At 43.7% G+C, this 23,651-nt stretch overlaps 1 protein-coding gene across 3 annotated transcripts in view; it reads right to left on the bottom strand.

Moving 5' to 3' along the window:
• Window positions 1-23,651, bottom strand: part of Dgkg (diacylglycerol kinase, gamma 90kDa) — a 185,137-nt gene that overhangs the window by 143,648 nt on the left and 17,838 nt on the right. For all 3 annotated transcript variants that reach the window (XM_005383282.2, XM_005383283.2, XM_005383284.2), the window contains exon 2: window positions 8,756-9,067. In XM_005383282.2, the coding sequence (XP_005383339.1) occupies window positions 8,756-8,822 (67 nt within the window). In that variant the 5' untranslated portion in view covers window positions 8,823-9,067. The remainder of the gene's footprint in view (window positions 1-8,755; window positions 9,068-23,651) is intronic.

Below are 23,651 nucleotides of genomic sequence, written 5' to 3'. Positions count from 1 at the left end.
CATGAGAATGAAATTCTATAGTGCATGTGTCTCCATCCATTGTTCTCTGGGGACTTCTTGAATTGTAACATGCACGTGAATTGCATGAGGTCTGGTGCAAATGCAGATTTTGACTCAGTAGGTCTGAGCCAAAGCCTGAGATCTTGAATTTTGACAAGACTTTAGACAGTGCTCATCGCTCAGCAGCAGGGCCTTCACTTTTGTTGAACAAGCCCCGAGCAATGCTCCTGTAGATCTGTGTCTGACTGTTGAGGCTCGCCTGCAGAGATGCTAAGGCTGGGGGAACTTATTCCAAAGACTGGTAAGGCCATAAGTGATTGTCAGCCACGGGGAGGTGAGGGTGGCATGCAGGAATGGAAAGAAGGGGTGAAGAAAAGTTGGCACATGAGGAAAAAAAAATAAAACAAAGTGTTCTTCAAATGAAAGCTGAGAGGTATGAATAAATTTTCTAATTACTCTAAGAAGTCAAGAAGCTAGTGAGTTACAGAAAAAACAGAGCAGCACCTCCTGCAGCTCCCGGAAGAGGAAATGATGTCACAGCAGAGGTGCCAGGGCCAGGAGCACTGGAATGAAAGGCCTCCTTCTCCAGCCAAGAGAAGTCGGGCCCCAGAGCAGGATATGGCAGCATATGGGAGGAGCTCAGCTCTAGAAGCATTGATTCACTTCTACCTTCACCTCCTCCCAGCTACACCCCTTTCTCACCTCACTGCTTACCCCCAGCACACAGTCCACGGTCTGGCATAACATAGATGTTCAGGATTCATTCCTTCAACGAGGGCTAGAAAAGGGTCACGTCATCATTTTTGTCCCATGCATCCTATACTCCCAGGGACATAGGAGGAAAAGGTACGGCAGTGGTTCTCAACCTTGGCGGCCTGTTGGAATCACCTGGGCTTTAACAGATTTTGAGGTCTAGATCCCATGCCTACAGATTGTGATTAGATAAATGGCCCAGGGACTGTGTTCAGGGCACCAGAAATGGATCACCGAGGCAGAACAAGATAAATACTTAGGGGAAACCTGTGGAATTCATGCTACTGACGCTACATTAAAAAATAAATGGAAAAGACTTTACATCAAAGCAAAGGGAATTTTGGGTGATGTAAGAAAATCCCTTTCAGGATGCTAAACTTTTCTGATGCATCATAAATGAACTGAACCGTTAGTATGGTTTATTTGTGTAGGTGAAATTTGCATTACTAGCAAAACTGCCCACTTTTTCTCCAAATAATTTGGCCTTATCGATCATATTTCTAGTGAAAGTAGAGGAATGGATTAGACAACCTATACCGTCTTCCAGCTGAGTGTGATCTCTGGACCGCTGCATCTGTATCATCAGTATGACAGTCAGCTAGTGCTGGCTTAGGTTAAGAATTTTTAAAGGTAGGAGAGATCTTAACTATCAATTTCAATTTCTACCTATTTTACAAATGATAATATTGAAACCAGAAGCCCAAGGCCACACAGAAGGTCAGTGTTAGACATGCTGGAACTCAGCACACCCCGAACCTACTGATTGAGAATTTGCACTTAAACTCTCCAGAAGATGCACACGGTAAGCTTTGAGAACCTCTGTTCTGCAGACATTTCTCCCCATCCTCACCATCACTAAGAGAAAAGAAGGGCACTGTGTTGAAGGAGATGAGGGTGAGAAATAGCCACAGTTCTCTCTTCCAAGAGAGAAGGAATGAGATAGAACCCTTTATGGGGCCCAGGACCGTATAAGCATTTGCTTAGGTCTCACTTTGCTGGCAATATGAGTTATAAGATTTCAGTGATGCTCACTGAAGAGCCTTATGCTCATCTATAAATCAGCCCTAATTATTTCATGTGACTCCTGTGTTAACATTGACAGGTTTGAATTTTAAACTACTTACATCTTAGGGTCAGAAACTTTGTCTTGATCTGATTCTAATAAAATGTATTTCTTAATGACACAATGTACTGATTCATTCCCTTTAAATGTACTTTAAATATGTGCTCTATTATACTGTTACCAATCTATCACTCTATATTTACCAAGGTATAGCTGAAGGTTGAGCTCCAATGAGTACTTTTTGCTGTTTTTTTTTCTTCTGGTACCAGGAATCAAACTCAGAACCTTGTGCTTGCCAGGCAGATGCTGTGCGGCTGAGCTAAATCCCCCACCCACCAATGAGTACTTTTTGATCAAGAGACATTGATGTTTACTTCTATTTTACCATTGACCTTCCTTGTGACCTTGAGCTCCTTTGCTCTCATTTGTAAAATAAGTAGTTCTGATTGGAAATGATGTTGGGTAAGACATTTTCCAGCTTTAAAAATTCTTCACAATCCAAGTAACCATACAACGATGTAGGGAAAGTTAAGAGAATTAAAAGTCAAATGGATACTTCATCATTTTTCCTTTTTGAAAAACTGATCACTCTTGTTGTTGAATCATGAAACTTTCAAAGAATTAACAACAACAACAAAACCAATAAAAGGTACTATTCTGGGCTCCAGCAGATATTAAGGACTGTCAGGATGAGGTTCATCAAGGGCCATGTCTTGGGGGTCGAGAAGAAACCTGTTCAAATCCAGAAACTAAGTGCTGGGAGGGAAAATGAAGACCACTGAATCAACCAGACAGCCACTGTTCTTATCTCCCTTATAGTGTCTCAGCTAGTTCTGCTCACACAGTGCCAGGAAAGGAAACTCAACTGCTATGAAGCCACATATGTACCACCCTGGGGAAGGTTTGAGTACTAGGAACCATTATATGCCATACTTTTAACTGAAGTCTTCCTATGAATTCCTTCCATCAGTGCTAGAGCTACCTCCTGAAGCCATTCATTTACCATTTCTCCCCCATGACAGCACTATTTTAACTAAACAAGTCTTTCTCTTCCCTCCTCCTTCAAGTGCACATGGTGTCTTTATTTTTCCATAATCAGGTTGTGAAGATCTGTGCTATGCCAGCAACACTTCTCAAGCAAGTTCTCATTTATCTGTACCCATTGTAAACTATAGTTCCCAGAAATAAATTCAATGCTCCAGAGACGTCTGATCAGGGCAGTATGGAATGTGGACATCAGTTTGTCCCACTACACACTGAGTCTGTTAATGCAGCCTAGCATGTCAATCACTAGGTTGGTTAAACAAAACAGTTTGAATGTGTTCAAAAGAAACCTTTGAAACCACAGTAAACCAAGCTTCTGGAGAGTGCTGAATGATACAGAGTGATGATCTGCAAAGATGGTGGCCAACCATCTTCTCCTTCCCGGGGTGAGCTACTCTTGCTGAGATGTGGGGCCCATTCCTCCAGCCCATCACATCTAGGTGAGGCTGGGGACTGTTTTAACTCACGCAATGTGAAAAGAGTTTTGTCCTAGGATCTCTGGGCCTGGTGCTTAAAAGACCTGACAGTGATACTTCTGCTTTTATGTCCTTGGAGCCCTGAGAACCATGTTGGAAGTCCAGGCTTTCCTGCTGGAGGCACCTGGAGAAGTCCTGGAAGACAGGACCTCACTTGGCGAGAGAGGAAGGAGGTTCCATGGAGGAACACCAAGGTACCACTATGTAAGGAGGGTCTACTCCTCCAACCTTTGAGGTATCAGTTATGGTTTGTGTCTGGATGTCCCACCAAAGCTTCATGCAGTCATGGGGTGGGCTTCTAGAGTTTTTGATTGACTCATGGTCCAATGGGATTATGTGTGTGAGTGCTACACCCATTATGGATTATGGATAATGGGATTATGTGTGTGAGTGCTACACCCATAATCCAATGGGTTATGTGTGTGAGTGCACTGGGTATAGCAGGGTGGGTAGCCTGCATACAATATAAGAGCAGGAAAGAAGCTTGCTTGCTGTGCTTCTCCCTTTTTGCTCTTGTTGCTTTTGTGCTTTTCTGCTGCCACGAACTATTGCCCTCTGCCATGTGCCACTCTGCCTTGGAGCCAGCCAAATATGGACTGAAACCTCCACAGACTGTGAGCAAAATAAACATTTCCTTCCTTAATTTGGGGCACCAGGTATTTTGTCTCAGCAATGAGAGAAAAGTAACCACAACAGTATCTTATCTGAAGCTCCAAACATATGGATCAGAGGCTGGTCACGCCTCTCATGTCCTGTTCAGATCCTTGATCCACAGAATCATGGTAAAAACCAGAATGGTGGTTGTTTAAACCCCAAAGTTTTGAAGAAGCAATACATAACTGAAACATATGGCTATGGTGAAGGAAACAAAATAGTATGCCAAATAACACAGCATACATCTTCTCAAGTTTGCTTTACATATATATGTGTATATGTGCACATATGTATATGTACATGTATATGCAATATATTCTTACACAGATATATTTATTTATATACAAGCACACTAGTAGTTCTTATCACTGGGAAATAGGATTATGGGTAGCTTTATATTTTATCTTTCTGTTTTTCAAAAATTTGGCTTCGCTTTCATTTTACAATAAAAATTTCTTAGTATCATGTTAGCTTTTTTGACAAGTGCTTTACACTGTGAATTCAGAAGCTTCCTGTCAACTGCAGATGTGTGTGTGAGTGTGTACAATTATAAGTATACATACAAAATAAATATCTACATCTCCGGGACAGCTGTAAGGTGGTTTCTCCGCCCTGGATGACACCAGAGGAGGTGCAGAGTTATGCTGGAGGAGCGGAGCCTCTTCTACCAATCACCCCACCACAGAACGTTCTCCACTCCCAGGCTGTACACTTCATTATTTCGCTATTGTAAAACCCCTGTTTATGTGGCTATGGAGGAGTGGTTGCTATGGCGATGCAATCCTACTGAATAGCAGAATGCATCTAAAATTGGTGGAAGTGACTTTTTCAGGGTTTCCTCTGAGGATTAATCATCTTCCAAGAATTTTATCTTTTTTTTTTTTCCTCTCCTGTTAGAACAACAGTGCCAGAGCACCTCGTCTAGGCCTGGGGCGTGGGCAGTGTGAGGAGGGATTAGGGAAGGACAACCTGATGACTGGAGGAAAATCCCAAACCACCTGGGAACCCCTACCTCCGACGCGCTCTGGTTCCTTTCCTCCCTCACGCCTCACCTCCTTCTCCATGCTGAGAACCTCCTCCTCACTCCCTCCATCCTGTGCTCTTCTTAGGTTGCCTCTCTGATTTTTCTTTGGGTCTTTTCTTTCCCTTATGCTGGAGACAGAACCCTGGGATTGTGTACTGAGCTACACCCCTAGTCCTTTTGAAAATTTTTAAAATTTTGAGACAATCTTGGAAAGTTACTAAACTGCCCAGGCTAAGCTCAAAGCAGTGATCCTCCTGCCTCAACCACCCAGAATGCTGGGATTACAGGCATGTGCCACACATTGGGATCTGTCTGTATTTGGACGCCTTTTCCTTCCCTGCACTCCAAATTAGGATACACCCTAAATCACATTCTTCATCCTCTCTTTTTTACTCCTAATCTTCCAGTTCTCTGACTTTGTTCTTTTTATTTTTTGTTTTCTTTCCCTGTGGTTTCCATACATGAGTCCCAAGTCTGAGCTGTAGCCTAACTCCTCTCTTCCCTTCCACCTCCTCCACACACCAGGTATCTCACTTAGCAGGATCCTGGTGATGGGCTCCCACGTGGCTTTCTGATTCTTCTTCCAGCTCCTCCCACAGCCCCAGCAGCCTGTGTGGGAGGCTCTCAACCTGTGTCTGGTAACCTCGCTGCATCAGGAAGCCCCGCTGGGCTGGGCCAGGCCTCTTTACCTCTCAGCACCTGCCATAGGGTGACGTCAGTGTTTGAGTCCTGTCCCCTTCCCGCACGAGGCCTTGGGCTCCCTGGGAACAGGAGCTGCACCTCATTCCTTACAGACCGCAGAGCCTGGCACACATGAGTGCATCAGTGGAACTGTTGTCATCTCAAAGCCACTGCTCCGTAGCTGTCTCCCCCCACCCCTTGTCCTACTACGTTCCACACATTCCTCGTCTTTGATGGCTTCCTTCTGTTCCGTAAGTTCTGACCCTGCTCCTACTGCCAGCTCCCACACATTAGCATTTACTCTTGCCTCAGTGCCCATCCTGGCCTTGTTCTTCAGCTCAGGCCGGACTTCATCTAATGGATTCTGCCTGGCCTTCTTCCCCAGCAGCTTCCGCCTCCAACCCACGCTGCACACAGCCTCCAGACTCATGGTTCTCCACCTTGCACCTTGTTCCAAGGCCCATACCTGGCCAAGCAAGGTCAAGGCCTCCGGCTGCCTCCATCCCTCACCTCCTCCTGCTCAGTCTTTCCATCCAGCCCAGACCTTGATCACTGCTCTCCACGCCCTCCATCCCTCTGAGCCCCTCTCTTTTGGCCCCATTGTCTCCCTTACCATCTGCTACCCACCTTTTAAACCTCTTTCCTCCTTAGAGTCCACTCTGCAACTCCACCCCTGTGAGGGGTTCAGTTGTGCCCCTACATTCATAGGATAAAGTCCCAACTTCTAGAACCTCCTGATGTCATCATATGTAGAGCGGTTGCAGACTAATTAGGTAAGATGAGGTCACACAGGTGAGGGTAGATCTGATCCAATATGATGTGTGCTAGCAAAAGGGGAAATTTGGACCCAGAGACGTGCAAGCAGGGAGAACACCTGCGCAGAGACTCGGGAGAGAGTGGCTGTACAAGCTGAGGAGGCAGGCCTGAGACGGGTGCTTTCCTCACAGCCTGCATGCGGAAGAACCGATCCTGCCAGTTCCCTGGGTTTGGACTTCTAACCTCTGCACTTTGAGATGATCCCTTTCTGCTGTTTCATCTCCCCACCTGGCGCCACATACAGCCCGCAGCGCCAGTTTCTCTGGGCTGACAATTCTCTTCTCCCTTTGGCTCCACAAGAGCCGTTTCCTGCTGCCCCAGAGCTGTTGTCTGCTTGTGTCCCCAACACATTTCCTACTTGCTAACAAGACTCTGATTCCTCTCAGGTAGGCCTTTTCTTTGGGCTTCTTTTTCATCTCTGACAGGCCCTGGTGCTTTGCTGACCTACAGAGCAGGCTGAACTGAATCAGCTTCATCCTGGAGGGTGATTCTGGCTTCCTGTCAGTCACTGCAGGTTTTTCTAAGCCCTTCTAGGTTAGACAATAGAGTGCTCCGCAGAGTACCAGGAGGGGACTGACTAGTGATGCTAGGGAGGTCCTGTTGGCCTTGGGAGGTGTGGAGGCAAAGAGTGCCAGCCCTGGATGGGACTACAGGGTGACAATGCCTAATCCAACCCTCTTACTGCACGGAGGAGGAGGACATGAGGCTTGTGCGGTGTTGAGGGCTGTCACATCACAGAGAGCAAGAGCACGGAGAGTGGAGCTGGCACTTTGGCTCAGTCCCTCGACTCCCAGACCGATGCTGTGGATAAGAGATGCCGGCCCTGAGTCGGGGAGGGGCTGCCAAAGGGCAAGTGGAGCCTTTGGGGCGATCTCTGCACTAGAGAACTGGGGATTTACAACAGAGCCATAGAGTAACCAGAGGGGAGAGGTGATTAGGATGAGGGGACTCTGCAAGACACAGGGCTCTGAAGAGAGTGTCACGCTGCAATGAGTGATGGCCACTGTGTGCTCAAAGGGCCGTGCTTAGGCAGGCTTCTGCCTCAGCCCAAGCAGACTCCTGCGGTCAGTCAGGAACAGGAGCAGGCTTTGCGGGGTACAGCCATATGATGAACAAGTACAGTGAATGCTTAAATTTTTTTAAAAAAATATTTCTTACTGTAAGAGACACAGTGCCATTAATCTCCCTCAGAATATTCCTTCTCACTTTGAACACACTTATCCCATCATCTCTGCCACTTTCAGAAGCCCTTCTGGAAGTTTTCTTTCATGAGTGTCGTGTCTTTAGCAGCACTAGAGTGGCTGCCTCAGTTTGAATCAGTTTGAATTTTTACATTTCATGATCATTTTGACTTTGGGGAAGAGCTGGAAGCTGCCTGATGCCAGATCTGGTGAATAAGGTGGGCACACTGTAATGTTTTCTAGCCTGCCTGGCTGTTGGATGGCATTCAGTAGCCGCATCCATTGTATTGTTTATCTCACCTTATAAAGACACTCAGGAAAGAGGACTTCTATAATCGCTTCAGAAAGTGGCAGGGATGCTGACATAAGTGTGTTTGAAGCAAGGGAGAGAATTTTGAGAGGGATTAATGGCAGTGTGTAAAAAGTTTTTTTATTTCAACTCTATATTTTGATTCCGCTAGTATTAGTGTACACCTCTTTACTACTGTGACTCTATGCATTGAAATGGCTCCTGGGTACAAGGAGTCAGAAACCAAAGCCCCATGCAAAAGCTTAGGCCTTTCCAGAATGGTCCAGAGAGACACACACATCACAAAAGCAGTCTCTTGAAAAAAAGCCTTTGCATCCAAATGCTAGAGTGTGTTAAAAAGCAGTGTGGGAACTGTACAACCTGCAGCCCTGCAAAATTATGCTACAGAGACATTGAATTGACCTGAGAAAATACTTACGATACTAGGTCAGGGGGAAGATGCAAGCTTAGAAAGAAAAAGAAGGAAATGTAGTTAGAATGGGACCCTTCACAGTCATGCTCGAAAATGCTCATGGAGTTTACCAGGGATTGTTAACCTGCTCTGTCTTCTTCCAGACATGTTCCAAATTCTGTGCTGAGCACATAGTATTTATAGAGCCTAAAGGTAATTGCATTTTTATGTTAAAGACACTAATTCTGGGAGGCTATCAGGCTGACCTTGTTCTCAGTGGCTTTGCAAGGCTTAGACTGCTCTGTTCTGCTCTTTGTAGACAAGAAAAATGCTCATCCCACATCGTCAATCCATGTACTTACATTCTGAGTATTTTTGGAGTTGGTCAAATTCTTCAGGAGTGAGAGACACCCATCGTTCTTCACTCATCTTTAACCTGGATGCAAGCTTCTTGAGGCCAGGGATAGAGTTTTGTTCAGCAGGGTGAAGCTGAGGCCTGGCCCAGGGCTTGGCTCATTGCAGGTGGACAATGGATATGCCCTTCCAGAGACTCCTGGGGGACTCACACATCTATGGCAGCAGGGGGCACATCTTGGCAGCTGAGAGAAAACCTCTGCCGTTCCTCTAGGACATCCTTCTGCTGAGGTCAAGGCAAATTCAGAATCCTGGCTCTCCTAGGCAGAAGCAGAAAAGCCACTGTAAATGCGAATGTCAGAAAACCAACTCCCAAACATTCTCTGTGGAAAGATCTACAGAGCACAATGGTTCAGTGGTTTTCAAGGCAGCCATCTCTGTTCAGGGAGATCTGAAGAGGACACGGAGGCCAGGCCAGCAAACTCCCGTCCGTTGTCTGTCTGTGGCCTGTCTCAATAGGGAGGCCATGACTCTCAACTTTGGGGAAGCCCAAAGACCTCAGAGAGCAGTGTTGTAGGGATACGGCAGGGCATCCGCGTTGCCTCACTCAGAGGGCCGATGCCTCATGAATCACTGTGGGAGCAGAGGCCTCCGTGTAGTGGCTTGCAAGGAGAGCCATTCTCTCCACAGATTTCTACACACCACCAATGGAGCTGCCTTCTTTCCTCTGCTGCATCATTTGGGAAATGCAGATAACCCTGAGGCTGGCTAACACCTAGTGGCTGAGGCAATCCTATGTTCTGACAGAGCCATAAAAGAGGTGAAAGGGAAGCTGAAGCCAGGAGGAGAAGATACCCAGGAAAACACTGATCATCCTTTCCTTTGATCCTCTCCTAGTACTATGCATTTCATTAAATCAGACCTGTGGGTTATTAAGTTAATGTAGTGGGCCGTGTACTAAAAAAACATGAAATAGAACGGGGTAGAGTGGAATGGAGCTGCATCTCCCACACTGAGTGGGTGTTGTCCCATGATACTTTCCTTTTCATTCTGTACACACAGGCACACTCATCACAAGGAGGAAGAAACGTATTGTGGTTGATGTTTTAAAAAGGTTGGAAGCCAGCAACCTAAAAGGAGGAGAAATAGAGAGCAGATGGAACACAGGCTTCGGCGTTGCTGAAAGCCAAGTGCAGTTTTAAGGAAACAGAATCCATCCTTGTGACCAACTTTAAGCGAAGTCTGGGGAACTTGGAGCACCTGAGCAAAGCTGGTTGGACGTACCAGCGGGCAGGCAGAGGTGGGGAGCTCTCTGGACAAGTGTGTGGATGTGGACAGGGAGGCCTGAACTAGAGCTGAGGGAAGATGGTGAAAGGAGAGAGATTCCAGCTCTTAAGGAAGGACGGTAGGAGCGAGTGAATCACGGGGCAACCCCTGCCCTTCGGGAGCATTCAAATACTAATTTCTCTCTTTTGCAAAGGCATTTTTCCCCTTTACCAGCAGACTGGATTCTGCTTTTCTGTAGCCATGGAGGTACATCCCCAGCCCCTTTTAAATTTTATTTTGAGTCAGCGTCTCACAGTTGTTCAGGCTGGGATCAAACTTGCAATCATCCTTTCTAAGCCTCCTGAGTAGACGGAATTATAGATACCTGGCAACAGCGCATCTACTCTTGTTAAGGTCACTGGTTCCAAGTCCCACCAGCACCTTTTCGCCCTTCCTTGCTTTGTCTGTAGCCTCTGGCCTGGCAGAAAAGTCACCCCTTGCACCTTGCTTGTCTTTCTGAGTGTTCCTCTCCTTAGTCTCCTTCAGCTCTTCCATTGCTGGCTCCAAATCCAGATGTTTTCCAAAACCCTGTTCTCAGTCCTCTCCTCACTCTATCACTTTCCCCAAGGGACCCAAGCATCTCCACTGCCTCAGTGACTCTCCGGCGCTGGGCTCTCTCTGATCTGGATCACAATGTGTGGATCTTCAGATCCTCCACCCAGCTCTGAATAATTCTCCTGTCTCCTGCACCTCTACCGTATGTCCCAAACCACAACAACTTGGCACTTTCCAGCCCCCCAGCCTGCACCTCCTTTACACTCTGGTCATTCCCTCGAGAGGAGCCAACACCCAGGCCAGAGGCTCAGCCTACTCCCCAACCCTCTCCTGCCAGCCCCAAGCTCCAGCTCAGCAGTGGGGCTCTCCACTGCGTCCTCTTTCCTCGCTGTCACACAGCTCTTTCCTTAACTCAGGCGCTCGTCATCTCCTGCCTGGTCTTTGATGACAGCCTCCTGCTGGTCTCTCTGCCTTTGTTTTTTCTCTCCTCCACTTGATCTGCTCTGTAAATTGCCAACCAGATCACATTTCTCCAAGTAATAGAATTCTCCAGTGCTTTCCACTGCTTAAGAATAAGACGAAATCTTCCTTTCACAATACACAGAGCGCTTTATGCTTTGGTGCCTGATTATCAATTCAGTCCAAAAGCAAAGGATGTCCTTCAGAAACGTTTCTTATCACACCACGCAATGCAACATTACAACTGCCGCTACCACTGCTGCTATCGCTTAGTGAACTCATTTTATGCTGTCCTATAGGCTTTAAACACATTATCTAATTTAATCTTCATAACAACAAGTGCAGTAAGCACAGTTACGTACTGCACAATGGCATTTTGATCAACAACAGATTGCATATGCAACAGAGGTCCCACAAGATTACAATGGAGCTGGAACCTTCCTATGGCCGTGTGACAATCTAGCTGTCACAGTGTCATCCCTTAACCAATGACTTGTGTGTTTGTGGCAATGTTTGTGTGAACAAAATTGCTACACTCAGTCTTATAAAGGAACACATAGACAATTAGTAGAGTAATACTGCTTAGTAATAATAATTAGAGCTATGTTACTGGTTCATGTATTTACTATATTATTCTTTTAATCATTATTTCGTAGTATTATACTTATTAAAAAGCTTACTGTAAAACAGTAGGCCTTGCTATGCTGGCAGTTGCTGCGTACATCCTGTGTTTACCACATCTGGTGATATCAAGAAGACTATACGGTCTAGGTTTGTGCAAGCACACTGCATGATGTCCCAAATGGAAAAATCAACTGACCCTGCAGTTCTCAGAATGTTATCCATCATGAAAGGACACTTGATGGTATTGTTGTCTCTATTTTGTTGGTGAGAAAGATTAAAGCTAGGTATTTAGCAAATATGGTGAAAGGGGAAGGAATCGTCAGTAATTTGGTTTAAAAATACTTCTATGACATAATTATTCTGCACACTTTCAGCAAGCACAGAACTTGAAGAGGATCCAGGGACACACTGCATCATAGAACAATGCTAAACTCAAAGCCAGAAGTCAGAGAATTTGAATCTAGGCTTTACTTCTTATTAGGTATTTGACCCTAGACTTATTTTTCATATCTTGCACTTTTTTTCCCTCTTATAAATGAAGATACTTGTGAAAAAGTTCACTGGGTTAGTATTGGAAGTGAGCTGATATTTGCAAAAAACCAAAAGCCCAACTCCCCACCTGCCACAGTGCCTGCCACAATAAATAGCTGCTGTTATTAGTAGCAATAGAGCATAAGCAATCATCTGACAGCAGCTGAGAGAAAGGTCTATGGAGTGCCAGGGATCTGTGAGCCTGAGCTTATCCTCCTCCAGGTTTTTGGAATTTTGCAATTATTCATTGAACTTTTCCACTAGTTTTAGCATTCACTGATGGTTCTTGCCTGGATTAATTACTACTGTACTAGTAATTTTTCTACTTCTGTTATTATTTCTATATTTACTAGGTGGGAATCTACTATAAGGATGAGTTATCCTTTTTTATGTCAGCATATCTATAAAATTTATTCATGTCAGTACATATATATGATAAATATTATGCATACTACAAAATATAATCAGTCATCAAAATGAATTACATGTAAATGATACATTTTTATGTAAATAATAAATATGATAAAAATATGGTAAATGATTGTTTAAAAATTTATTATGTAACAGACACTTGCCATTAATCCCCCTTAAGATATTCCCCTTTACTTCAAATACACTTATCCTATGTCCTTGGTAATGGGTCTTTTATTGTATTAACTTTAAAATAATTGAAACATTACACTCCTTGTAAATACATATTATGTTAACATATAATGTATTTAACTGTACTAATAGAGTCCTATTCAGTGGGCTATAATCCTTGCTATTTGCATTTGTTCAGATTCTCAGATTGTCTCCCAAGTGGTTCTTTTTTTTTTTTTTTAACAGTGCAGGGCAGTGGTGACAAACCTATTGCATGTGTGCTGCCGTGAGCTATTTGTATCACTGAAACCTCTAAAAGGTTTGCCACCACTGGTATAGGGGGTTGAACCCAGGGTCTTTACACTGAGCTACATTTCCAGCGTTATTGAAATTTTTACTATGAGACAGTCTTGTTAAGTCACTAGTTGTCCAGGCTAGGCTTGAACCTTGCAATCCTGTCTTAGCCTCCTAGAATGTGGTTTTGTTTTAAAAAAAATCCCCTGTGTTCTTTGAGCACATCTTTAATTTCTGGGATTATAAATGTTTTACATTCATCTTTTAGTCTTTTTTTTTTTTTCTTTTTTCTTTTTGTGCTGGGAATTGAACTCAGGACATTGCACTTGCCAAGCAGGTGCTGTACTGCTTGCTGAGCTATATCCCCAGCCCCTACGTATATCTTATGCTTTGTCTGCCCTGAACTTAATCTTTTTTCCACAGAGTCCTGAGTTCCTTCCATAGAGAATGCTATTTGAAACCAAGGTTTGGACACTAGGTCTGCTCACTGTCACTGGAGTTTGTCATTCCTTCTAAGACTTATCAGGGACAGAGTTAGGAAATGCACATACGCATGTACACTTCCTATGTATGTATACATCTATCTATCTATTATCATCTATCAGTCATCTAATATATCTGCCTATCTATCTGGAACCAGCTCCAGTCCAACAGACAATGTCCATTTTGCACTCCTCTTGTGCCATAGTTTATTTTATTTATTTATTTATTTATTTATTTATTTATTTATTTTGGTTTTTCTCCGGTACCGGGAACTGAACTCACGACCTTGCGCTTGCCAGGCAGGCGCTTTGCTGCTGAGCTAAATCCCCAGCCCCTTGTGCCATATTTTAAAACTTTCCTCTCCAACAACCTTTGTGGCCATCATGTAGAATATACTTATCTGCTCAATCTTAAAATACACAGAAAGTCATTCCAGAACTGCTAGCCCACGTCTCTGTGAGAAATCTAGTGTGCAATTTGTTTACAGCTCTTTTGTTCCTGGCCAACAGCTTCTCTTCCAAATCCTGTTATCCAAAGATGCTTGTGTCAGCTTTCTCCTGCTCCCATTGCTTTCTGCCTTTCACTTTGGGGCATTTTCTTCGTTTGCAAGAATTTTTTTTTTTAGTATGGATAGATGTGAGAGTCAGAACTATATAAAAAGAGAAGCATTACTTCCCCCATTCCTTTTGCTCTGTTCTCGTCCTTCTCCTCCTCTTATTCCCACGTGCCCCGGAAAGTTTTCAGTTTATCTTCCCTGGGCTTATTTTTGCAAATCAATGGATACATGGATATCTTATTTCCCCTTCTTTTCTTTCTCACACAAAAGATGGCACATTACAGGTTGTTGTTTGTGTATTGCCTTTTCACTTAACAATGTGTGCTATGAATTGTTCCGTATCTATTCATAGAGACCTCCTTCATTTAGGACCAAATGTGATGCTAACACGTCCATGCTAAAACCCTTGGGAGGCCTCTGTTGGCTTCCAGGATAAGGGGCCTGCGCTTTACCCAGTTTCTAGAGGTCTTTTACCCCGGTGACAGCTCATGTCCGCATCTTCATCCCAGTAGCTCCTTGCTTCACACACTCTGTATTCCAGCCCAGTTGAGCTTCTATCTACTTCCAGCACTAGCAAAGTTCAGGGCACATAGTAGGACTGTGTAGAAATGAATTAATGGAGTAATGCATGGGCCATGTCTCTAATCTGCCTGGGATGCCCCTCACTACTCATTACAAACCACTATGCCCTGTCCTGCTCCAGATAAAAAGGTCCCTTAGCTGTCTCAGCTGTGTCCCATAGAACTCTCTAAGTTTATACTGTGCTGGTTGAGGGTCTGTGTGGGTGAAAGACACCCAAAGAGCTCATTAACGCCCAGGCCAGAAGAGCAGTGGTGCAGATTTGCACAGGGCACAATGGGGCTGAAGCAGGCACAGAGGCTAGGAACTTCCTGAAAGAGCGGCTCCCTGCTGAGGAGGGACGCTCGGGGGACGAGCTGTGTGCTGCAGTGACTCTGCAAACTCTGGACTCAAGACCAGTGTTCCACCTTGCTCAGCGCGTGGCTTCACAGTGGATGGAGCTGCACCGTCCTTTCCTCCACCAGGAAACACTGGGGGCCTGAAACACTGCCTGCCTCTCCAGAGGGGTCCCACAGGGAGGCCTATGTCTGTCTGCCTCTCTGCCCTTGGATGGAGACGACTGCTCGCAGGGAGAAGGGCACTCCGGCTCCCTCCCCTCCCGTCAGTCGGCTTCCCCCTTCCAGGGCCAGCCCAATCATGCTCCTCTCAGAGGCTCTTTTCAGTGTAAACAATCTCCTTATTACCACCCTGAGCATCTTTCCTGACAGAACACAATTTAATAGGGCTTTCTAAATAAAACTCAGATTGGATATTGTCTGCCTTGGATGGGAGAAGAGTATTTTATGTCACTAAAGCTATGCCACTCTGAGCAATTTCTTTAGCTCCGTGAGCCTCAGTTTCCTTGTCTATAAAACGAGGGGGTGGGAATAATGGTCTCTAACACATTTTCTAGCTCTGCAATTTTGTACACTGAATCAAACTCTATTTGTTCTGTACAGATGTCAGCACGGAAATCACAAGTCAGGAGGAGACGGCAAATTCAATGAATATTGAATTGCACCCCAGGTCTCTATTCACTTAATGAATCAGCCCTACCCAATTACCCGGGAACAAACACCTCTTCATCTCCTCTCTGCTCTTCTAAAAACATTAATTCATGAATATGACATCACATTGGGGGAGCTTATTTATATGCATCTGAAGATTTATAACAAAAGCCACAATGAGTCCATTTTTATAAGGAAAGAATGACTAGAAGTTGGAAAGACAGGAACCCCCTCTCCTCCCAGGCTTGAGACAAATCACATCTTGACAACTGCCTCATTGCTAGCTTTTATTTCTGCTTTTCCTTTTTTCAAAGCTGTGATTTTGATGTGGCCTTTGGAGTTTAGTTCAAATATTGCCTATTCTAAGACCTTCCCTTATAAGGTCCAGCCTGAGCTCTCCAATAGCATTTTGGGCTTTTCTTTATCATGAGACTTTTTTCTTTTTTTCCAGTACCGGGAATCGAACTCACGACTTTGCGCTTGCCAGGCAGGTGCTGTGCCGCTGAGCTAAATCCCCAGCCCCTATTATGACACTTATTATACCGAGTGGACTTGCTTCCCACAAGTCTCTGAAGGCCTTTGGGGAGGAAACAGAACCATGACCACTTCACAGCTCTGGTTACCACAAGATCTCTAAGGGTTCATTTCTTGACCACTAGAAAAGTTGTTCTCAAACTGTTTTGACTAAGGTCTTTTGCAAAGAGCAAAAGATCCTACCATGGTTGTTTGCAGCTCTTTGTGGAGAAAGAACAGGGTGATAATAAAGAAATGGTGAGGGGAAAACGACACAAGGTGGAATGGAGCTGTTGCTGTATCATATATGAATTGCTGATTTTGTAATAAAAAATATGTACTGACATACACATTCTAGTATTAAATAATGACTTATAAAGGTATAGGCTATGAGGGTCATAAGCTGCAACCTATAAGCTTATAATCAATTATGCTTCACTGTATTATGCTTAACCTGATAGTATGCTGCAAGATATTAAATTGCTTGAGTTCATCAAAGAACCGGCACAACGTGTTATACTGGAACCATATGCAGTATCTTTCTGGTTTCTGTCCCTCACACTGCACCTGTGACTTCCTTAACCACAAAGATGTGGTTAGGATGTTGTACCACTGTCAGGCCTGAACCTTGTGAAGGCCTGGCAGCTTTCATTTTTTTGTGGTCTTGGGACCACTGAACAGCCTTGTAAGAAGTTCAGGTGCTTCTTACACAGACTACAGAAATATCATGTAGGAAAGAACGGACAGTTGATGATGAGACCTATAGCCCTAGATATAAGGCCCCAGCCAAAGCATTCCAATCGGCACCTAGTCATGGAAGCCATCCTAGCTGTGGTGCTAGACACACAACACAGGAAGCCATCTTGGCTTTTATAGCTTAGTAACCTTTGTGCGGAGTAGAGATAACCTCTCCCTGCTGAGCCTTATCTGGATTTCCAGTGCACATAACCATGCAGAATAATAAGCTGAATGCTAACCTACTAAATTTTAGAGTAATTAGTTATGCAATCAAACGTAACCAAAACAAATGTATATGTGCTTTTGGGTGAACAACAGGATATGCATGATTCATGCTTGAGCTGTAGCTTGTTCATGTCTTAAAAATCTAGTAATTGGAAAATTATAGGCTAAAAATACTTTTGATGCAAATATGTATCATGGCATGTTGTGGGGTTAACCAAATATCCTCACAGACTAATATGATAATGAGGAAGTCAAATGACACATAATTTCTAATTAAGAAGCAAGTATAGCAGTAGCTGAAAACCACAACCAGCTCAAAACAAGACTGACATCGCAGTGATAACAACACCGCCTTCCCCTAGGTCACAGGATTTCAACCACCTGCCTAAGTGCGGGGGCAGGAGCTCTGAGCCTTCAGAGTCAGACTGACTTCACAGATAACTGAGTTAGAGTCCCCGAGGCCTAATTAATGGGCTAATTTGAGTTTATGAATAGAAAATATGAGTAATACCTCATGCCTCTTTTGGTAGATTACCAGCGTATCATCCTTAAACATAAAAACAAAAGTTATAGAATGAATGTGCTACCCATAAGGATTCAGACAGGACTTTCATTTGAGGGGCATGGTGTTCCCCATTAATAGCCTTAGTGAGAATGTGTAAACCTTCGCTTTGGGGGAATCATGAAAATGTCAAGCTGAACCAAGCCGGGTCGGGGGGCGGGGGGTACCCAGCACAGGCTTTTGGGATCCTAGGGGAAGGTGAGTCTTGCTACCTTAGCAGGCTGCCCTTGTCACACACAGAGAATGTTTCTAGTCCAGGGGCACCACAGCTAGAGGATGGGTCGTTAATTTATTCATTTGTTCACCTGTTCAAAAAATCATTGTAATAACAGGCAGTAATAGCAGCAATCTCACTTATAGACCAGAGCACATCTGGTACTTTACTCTCTCCATCTCTAATATTCACCAAACCCTGTGAAGAATGTATTTTATGTCCATTTAGTTATTGTAGAAACAGGCAGAGGGATTTTCCTATGTTCTTTCACTAATAAGGGCCAGGACTGGTACGTGAATCCAAGCCTATTCAGTCTCAAGGCCCCAGTATCTCTGGATGAGGAAGCATCGAGCACCTAAGGCCCTGGCCCTGTGCTAGGTGCTGATACCATCGAAGAGTCAGGGTTGGCTTTTCTTCACCCTCATCCTCAAACAGGACCAGAAATGAGAAGCTGGGGCCAAAATCCCAGCATGCTCCTCAAAGCCCTTCCCTGCTCCATCTATAGTAGTTGAAAGGGAGAGTCATTTTAATCATGAACCCAGAATGGTACAGAATGCAAGCTATGCGGGAAAGTTGGAGGCAAAACATGAGATTTTAACAAAATCTTGTTCTTATCCTGGGGCAACAGGTTTGTGAACTCTTATGGAAAAACACTCACTCAGCTTTGCCACTCGAGGTGCTACAGTGGAAATGTTGAAGAAGGGTTGTAGCCCCAACAAGAAGGTCTGGACCTGGACCCCAGAGCTGAGAGACTTATGGGAGAGGATGGTGAGTGGATGCTTTTTTTTGTTGTTGTTGTTAAGGAAATTACTACTCAGGGAAAACGTTTTTACATTCAGCACCTGGCGTCAGGGTTACCTTGCCCAAAGTATCAAGCACAAATCTGGCCTTGGAATTAGAATCACAATTCAAATCTCATGAAACAAGTTGTTCTTCATCTCTAAATGGGCATAATAATATTAGTACACACTTTGCGAGGTTGTTTGTGAGGATAATTTGCAGAATGCTTCTGAGAGTCACAAGCAAGTAAAACTTTCTATCGGTGGTACCTAGAGTGTGGTCCCCCCGGCAGCAGCGGCAGTATCCTCTGCAAACAGGTCAGAAAGGGAAATTCTTGGAACCCACCCAAACCTAGAGAAATTTGGCATGGCCCAACGGAATGCCAGTGTTTTGTAACCACAGCTTTCCTTTAATGTAAAGGAGAGATTTGAAGTAACTGGAGCTATTCCTTCTCCTCAAGGGGCCCCAAAGCCAACAATTCTGGGTCTCTCATGTTAGCCTCACTTTCCTGAGGCAGGAAAACTTTACTGAGGAGCCAGGGCCCTAAGACTGCCAGAAACCTGTCATGATGTCGTGTTCCTAAAATTCTCACGTTTTGACTTATGTTCCCTGCAGACTTTTCCTTTTCTTCCAATCCAGATCTGTTTTTTATATTCCTGCTATGACGTTTTGTGTCAGATATATCATCTAAGGAGGGCACAGGGTGGATAATGACTTTCCATCCAAGTACTAACCAGGCCTGACCCTGCTTAGCTTCCAAGATCAGACGAGATTGGGCGTGTTCAGGGTGGTATGGCTGAAGACTGGATAATGACTTTCTTACCATAAGGCTAATGGACAAAAATCAGAAACAAACCAAAAAAACCCCAAGAAGGTAAGAAAATAAAAGCTCCGTTGAAGCTGTGCGCTCCTCCCTGCAGCAGAAACAGAACTATCAAAGAAAAGACACCACAGAGTTCTGGTCCTCATGCACGAGTGCTGGGGCTGAGCAGGTGCAGAAAGAGGTAGCACTGTAAAAGTATCAGGTAGTGTGCTGGTAGGTGTGTGTGTGTGTGTGTGTGCGCGTGGGTGTGTGTTAGCCACAATCACAACAAAACCGCACCAGATCTCAAGTTTGGAACAGCACACAAAACCACATGGAGTTCTGGAGACCAGGAGGAACTTGCAGTCAGTCGGCCCGACACCACTCTCCATGTCATGAACCTCTTGTGTTCTGCTTCCCCTCTTCCCCCTCTACCTTTGATTTCCTGTTCTCTAATCTCCTTTTCCTTTCTTCCTTCCCTTTCTGATTTTCATAACAACAGCAACAACAGCAATAATTTATTGAAAGTCTACTGGGTCTAAATTAATATAATCCTCCGCGCAATCTTTCCAGGTAAATATGATAACACAGCATACCTAAGCTAAGCACAGACTTCCTGAAGACAATGAACCATCATTCAGACCCATATCTGCCTGAAGTGGAAGCTCATATTCACCCAGCACCTCTACCAGTTCTCATACCTAGATAGGTTATTAATATGCCTACACTTAAACTGCCTGAAGGTGGATTTTTCTGGCTCATTCCAGAGGGATAAGATTTAATTCACAGAAAGCTCTGGGTAGTCTAGTACATCTTCCTCCACCAACTCCATAGAACCAACAATGTTCTAATGGACAACCACACAATAATGATTCAGCACCACGGACAACAGCACCCACAGCACTAGTGCTTCCCTCCTACTTCAGACAAGGTATCTAGCCCCCCACCACGACAGAGGTATCTAGAACCCATTTGGGGGAAAATCATCTAATTAACAATAGCTAACTTTTGTGATGTGCCCAACCCATCCTAAACAACTTGTATGAATCCTTGTATCTGGTTGACTTCACATAACTACCTAGGAGATAGATATTCATATTATGCCCATTTTAAAGATGAGAAAACTGAGGCAGTAAGATTAATTCAATTTTCATAGGCCATGTAGTTATTAACTGACTAACCTAGGATCTTACTCTGGAGGTTGTTTACCATTACACCATGTGACACTGCAAGGGGCACTGAAATCACATTTGAGGCACTTGGCAGAAGAAAATACAAAGATATTCGGAACAATTTTAATTAGTGTCATCTCGATAAAGCACAAAATAAACAACATTCCCAAGACAGCTCACAAGTCTTCTTTCCGAAACCATAGCTTGAATATTGGGAAGGGAGAACAAATGCACTTTTCAAACTAGAGAGGCGGTGGTAGTGTGGCCTGGAGTGCTCGGATCTGATACTCAGAAGCTAGGTGACTTAGAGCAGCGACTTCCACTGTCTGGACTTCAAGTTCCTCACTTGATAGTTGTGGTGGTGGGGATAAATAACATGTAAGGTTTCTTCTCATGGCAATTCCATTTCTCTTCCAGAATAGACATCGACTCTTTGCTCTTGACGCATAGCATCTGGTGTCATCACCTTATGCTAGGGAATGCCATTTGTTTTTACAGTCATTGAAATAGACTTGATTGGACAGCGATAACAGGAAGATACCACTATCACCTATCAGATTGTTAACAGTTTATTTGTTTGTTTGTTTTTTTGTCTTTTCTTCTGGTACCAGGAATCAAACTCATGACCTTGTGCTTGCCAGGCAGGCCCTTTGCCACTGAGCTAAATCCCCAGCCCCATGTTAACAGTTTAAAAATAAGTAATACCACTGGGAAGAAAACAGAGAAACAAATACTCCAAAGCTGCTGGCCAAATAGCACAGTGCAGTGATAAATTCAAAATTCACATTTCCATGTAATATTCCTCTATAAGTTTATCCTAAGAAAATAACTATGGGCAATAATTATGGCGCTCCTGTTTTTTTTTTTTTTTTTGGTGTTGGGGAATCGAACTCACAACCTTGCATTTGCCAGGCAGGCGCTGTGCAGCTGAGCTAAATCCCCAGCCCCTCCTGCAACTACTGTTGCTGCTTCTACAAGATTTCAGCTCCAAGGATATCTGTGACAACATTGTTTATAATAGCAAAACGCCAAACAATTAGAAGGGTATACAATATGAGTTTCCTAAATATGTTTTGTTATGTACATCTAAATAAAGTAGTCTAAAAATCGCTAAAATATGTGACTTAACAATTATTCAAATTTATGGAGAAATGGTTTACATGGTTTAAAAATCAACAACCAAATGTTAGTTAAAATATTATACTATAAATATTCACAGTAGGTGATGAAATGCTCCGTTGGATCCCTCTCTGGGAAGGATTTGTTCCCTTATCCCGTTGAAGTGCTGCTGGCAGTCATTGACTTAGCTGATAAGAGCAGCCCCGCCCAAGGCCCTGCCCCCATTCTGAACAGTCCACATGCAGTCACTGACTGATACTCAGCATGGGGAGAGAAGGTTTGCCACTTCCTCCCCAGAGGGAACAAGCGTGGACTGTTTTAGTTGCTTTCTTGTTGCTGAGACACAATAGCCAAGACCCACAAATTAAAGGAGGAGAGGTTTATTTTGGAGCAGTGTGTAGAGGTTGCGGTCCATAGTCTGCTGGTTCTAAGGCAGCACGGCATGGCAGAAGGGACTGGCAGAGAAGAAACAGCTCATGGCACAGTGGTGGGAAGCAGAGAGATTGAAGGAGGAGGGAAGCAGACGGACTATTCCAGGCCACACCCCCAGTGATTCACCTCTGCAGACCAGGCCTCACCTCCCAATATCACATTTAGCTATAAATTTATCAGTGGACCAATCCAGTGTTGACTATCACACCCCTGTGATTCAATCACTCCCCAAAAGCCCCAGCTATGAGCACGTGAGGCTTTAGGAGGACACCTAGACATAAACCTTAACAAGGACCATCTCAGTCCAACATCTCCCTTTGCCAAGTTCTTCTTCCCACCCTCTGTTCTACAGGTGGTGATCCCAAGAGCAGTCCTTCAGAAAAAGCCCTACATCATCTTCAGTAACCTCTTGTTTAAAAGAAGATGAAAGCTTGGAAGTGTTACAGTGATTTAGTAGATGTGCAGCTTGCTTATAGCAATGCTTAACCATTTGAGGCCTTTTATGAATTTCTTAGAATATAAAGTGATGAAAAATGAACAATAAACCAAACCTCAAACTCAAGAAGCTAAGAAAAGGAATACAAAAGAAACTAATTAAAGTCCAAAGAGGCACTAATAAAGTCAGAAATTAATGAGCTAGTTATTAAAAAAAGTACAAAAACACAACAAAACAATGGAACAGTTAGTAAATAAAACAAAAATATTTTTGTGTTGATATTGTTTAAAAAACTAATGAAACAGACAATTCTATTGGTAGGGTATGAGAGAGAGAGAGAGAGAGAGAGAGAGAGAGAGAGAGAGAGAGAGACAAAGACAGAGACAAAGACAGAGACAGAGACAGAGAAGGAAGAGGAGGACAAAAAGATTGAGGAAGCAGTAGTAGCATTATTAGGAAATGAGATGGAAAACTTCATTATAAAATTAACAAGAGATTTTATTAAATTGTGATAGAATACTACATTCAACTTTTTTTGGTATGAAAACCTAGATAAAATAGGGAAATTTTTGAGAAAATATACCAAGAAATCAAAGTGGTCCTAGAAGAAAAAAAATCTAGTCCAATAATAAGAGCTGAAATTGAACCAATATTTGAAGTTGTACTTGCCCTATTGCCCTGGTCAAGACAATATTGCAGGCAAGTTCTAACAATTATCAAGTAACAGATAATTCTCCTCTTACATAAACTGTGCCAGAGCAGAGAAAAATATGTTAATTTATTTTATGAGGCCAGATTTCCTGGTTGCAAAAACAGAATAAGGAGTGCACAAATAAAAACAATTTAAAGACCAATCTCAGCTAAATTAAATAAAGCCCCATAAAATGTAGTAAAACCCAGTACAGTATTAAAAGAACAATATGTAAATTCTATTCCAAAAAACAAAGATGAGCTAAGACTCCCAAACCTATCAGTACACTGTATTAACAGAATAAA

The sequence above is a fragment of the Chinchilla lanigera genome, unplaced genomic scaffold (assembly GCF_000276665.1).
Source record: "Chinchilla lanigera isolate Chin_1 unplaced genomic scaffold, ChiLan1.0 scaffold00019, whole genome shotgun sequence".
NCBI lineage: Eukaryota > Metazoa > Chordata > Mammalia > Rodentia > Chinchillidae > Chinchilla > Chinchilla lanigera.
This window is presented reverse-complemented; position numbering and strand designations above follow the sequence as displayed.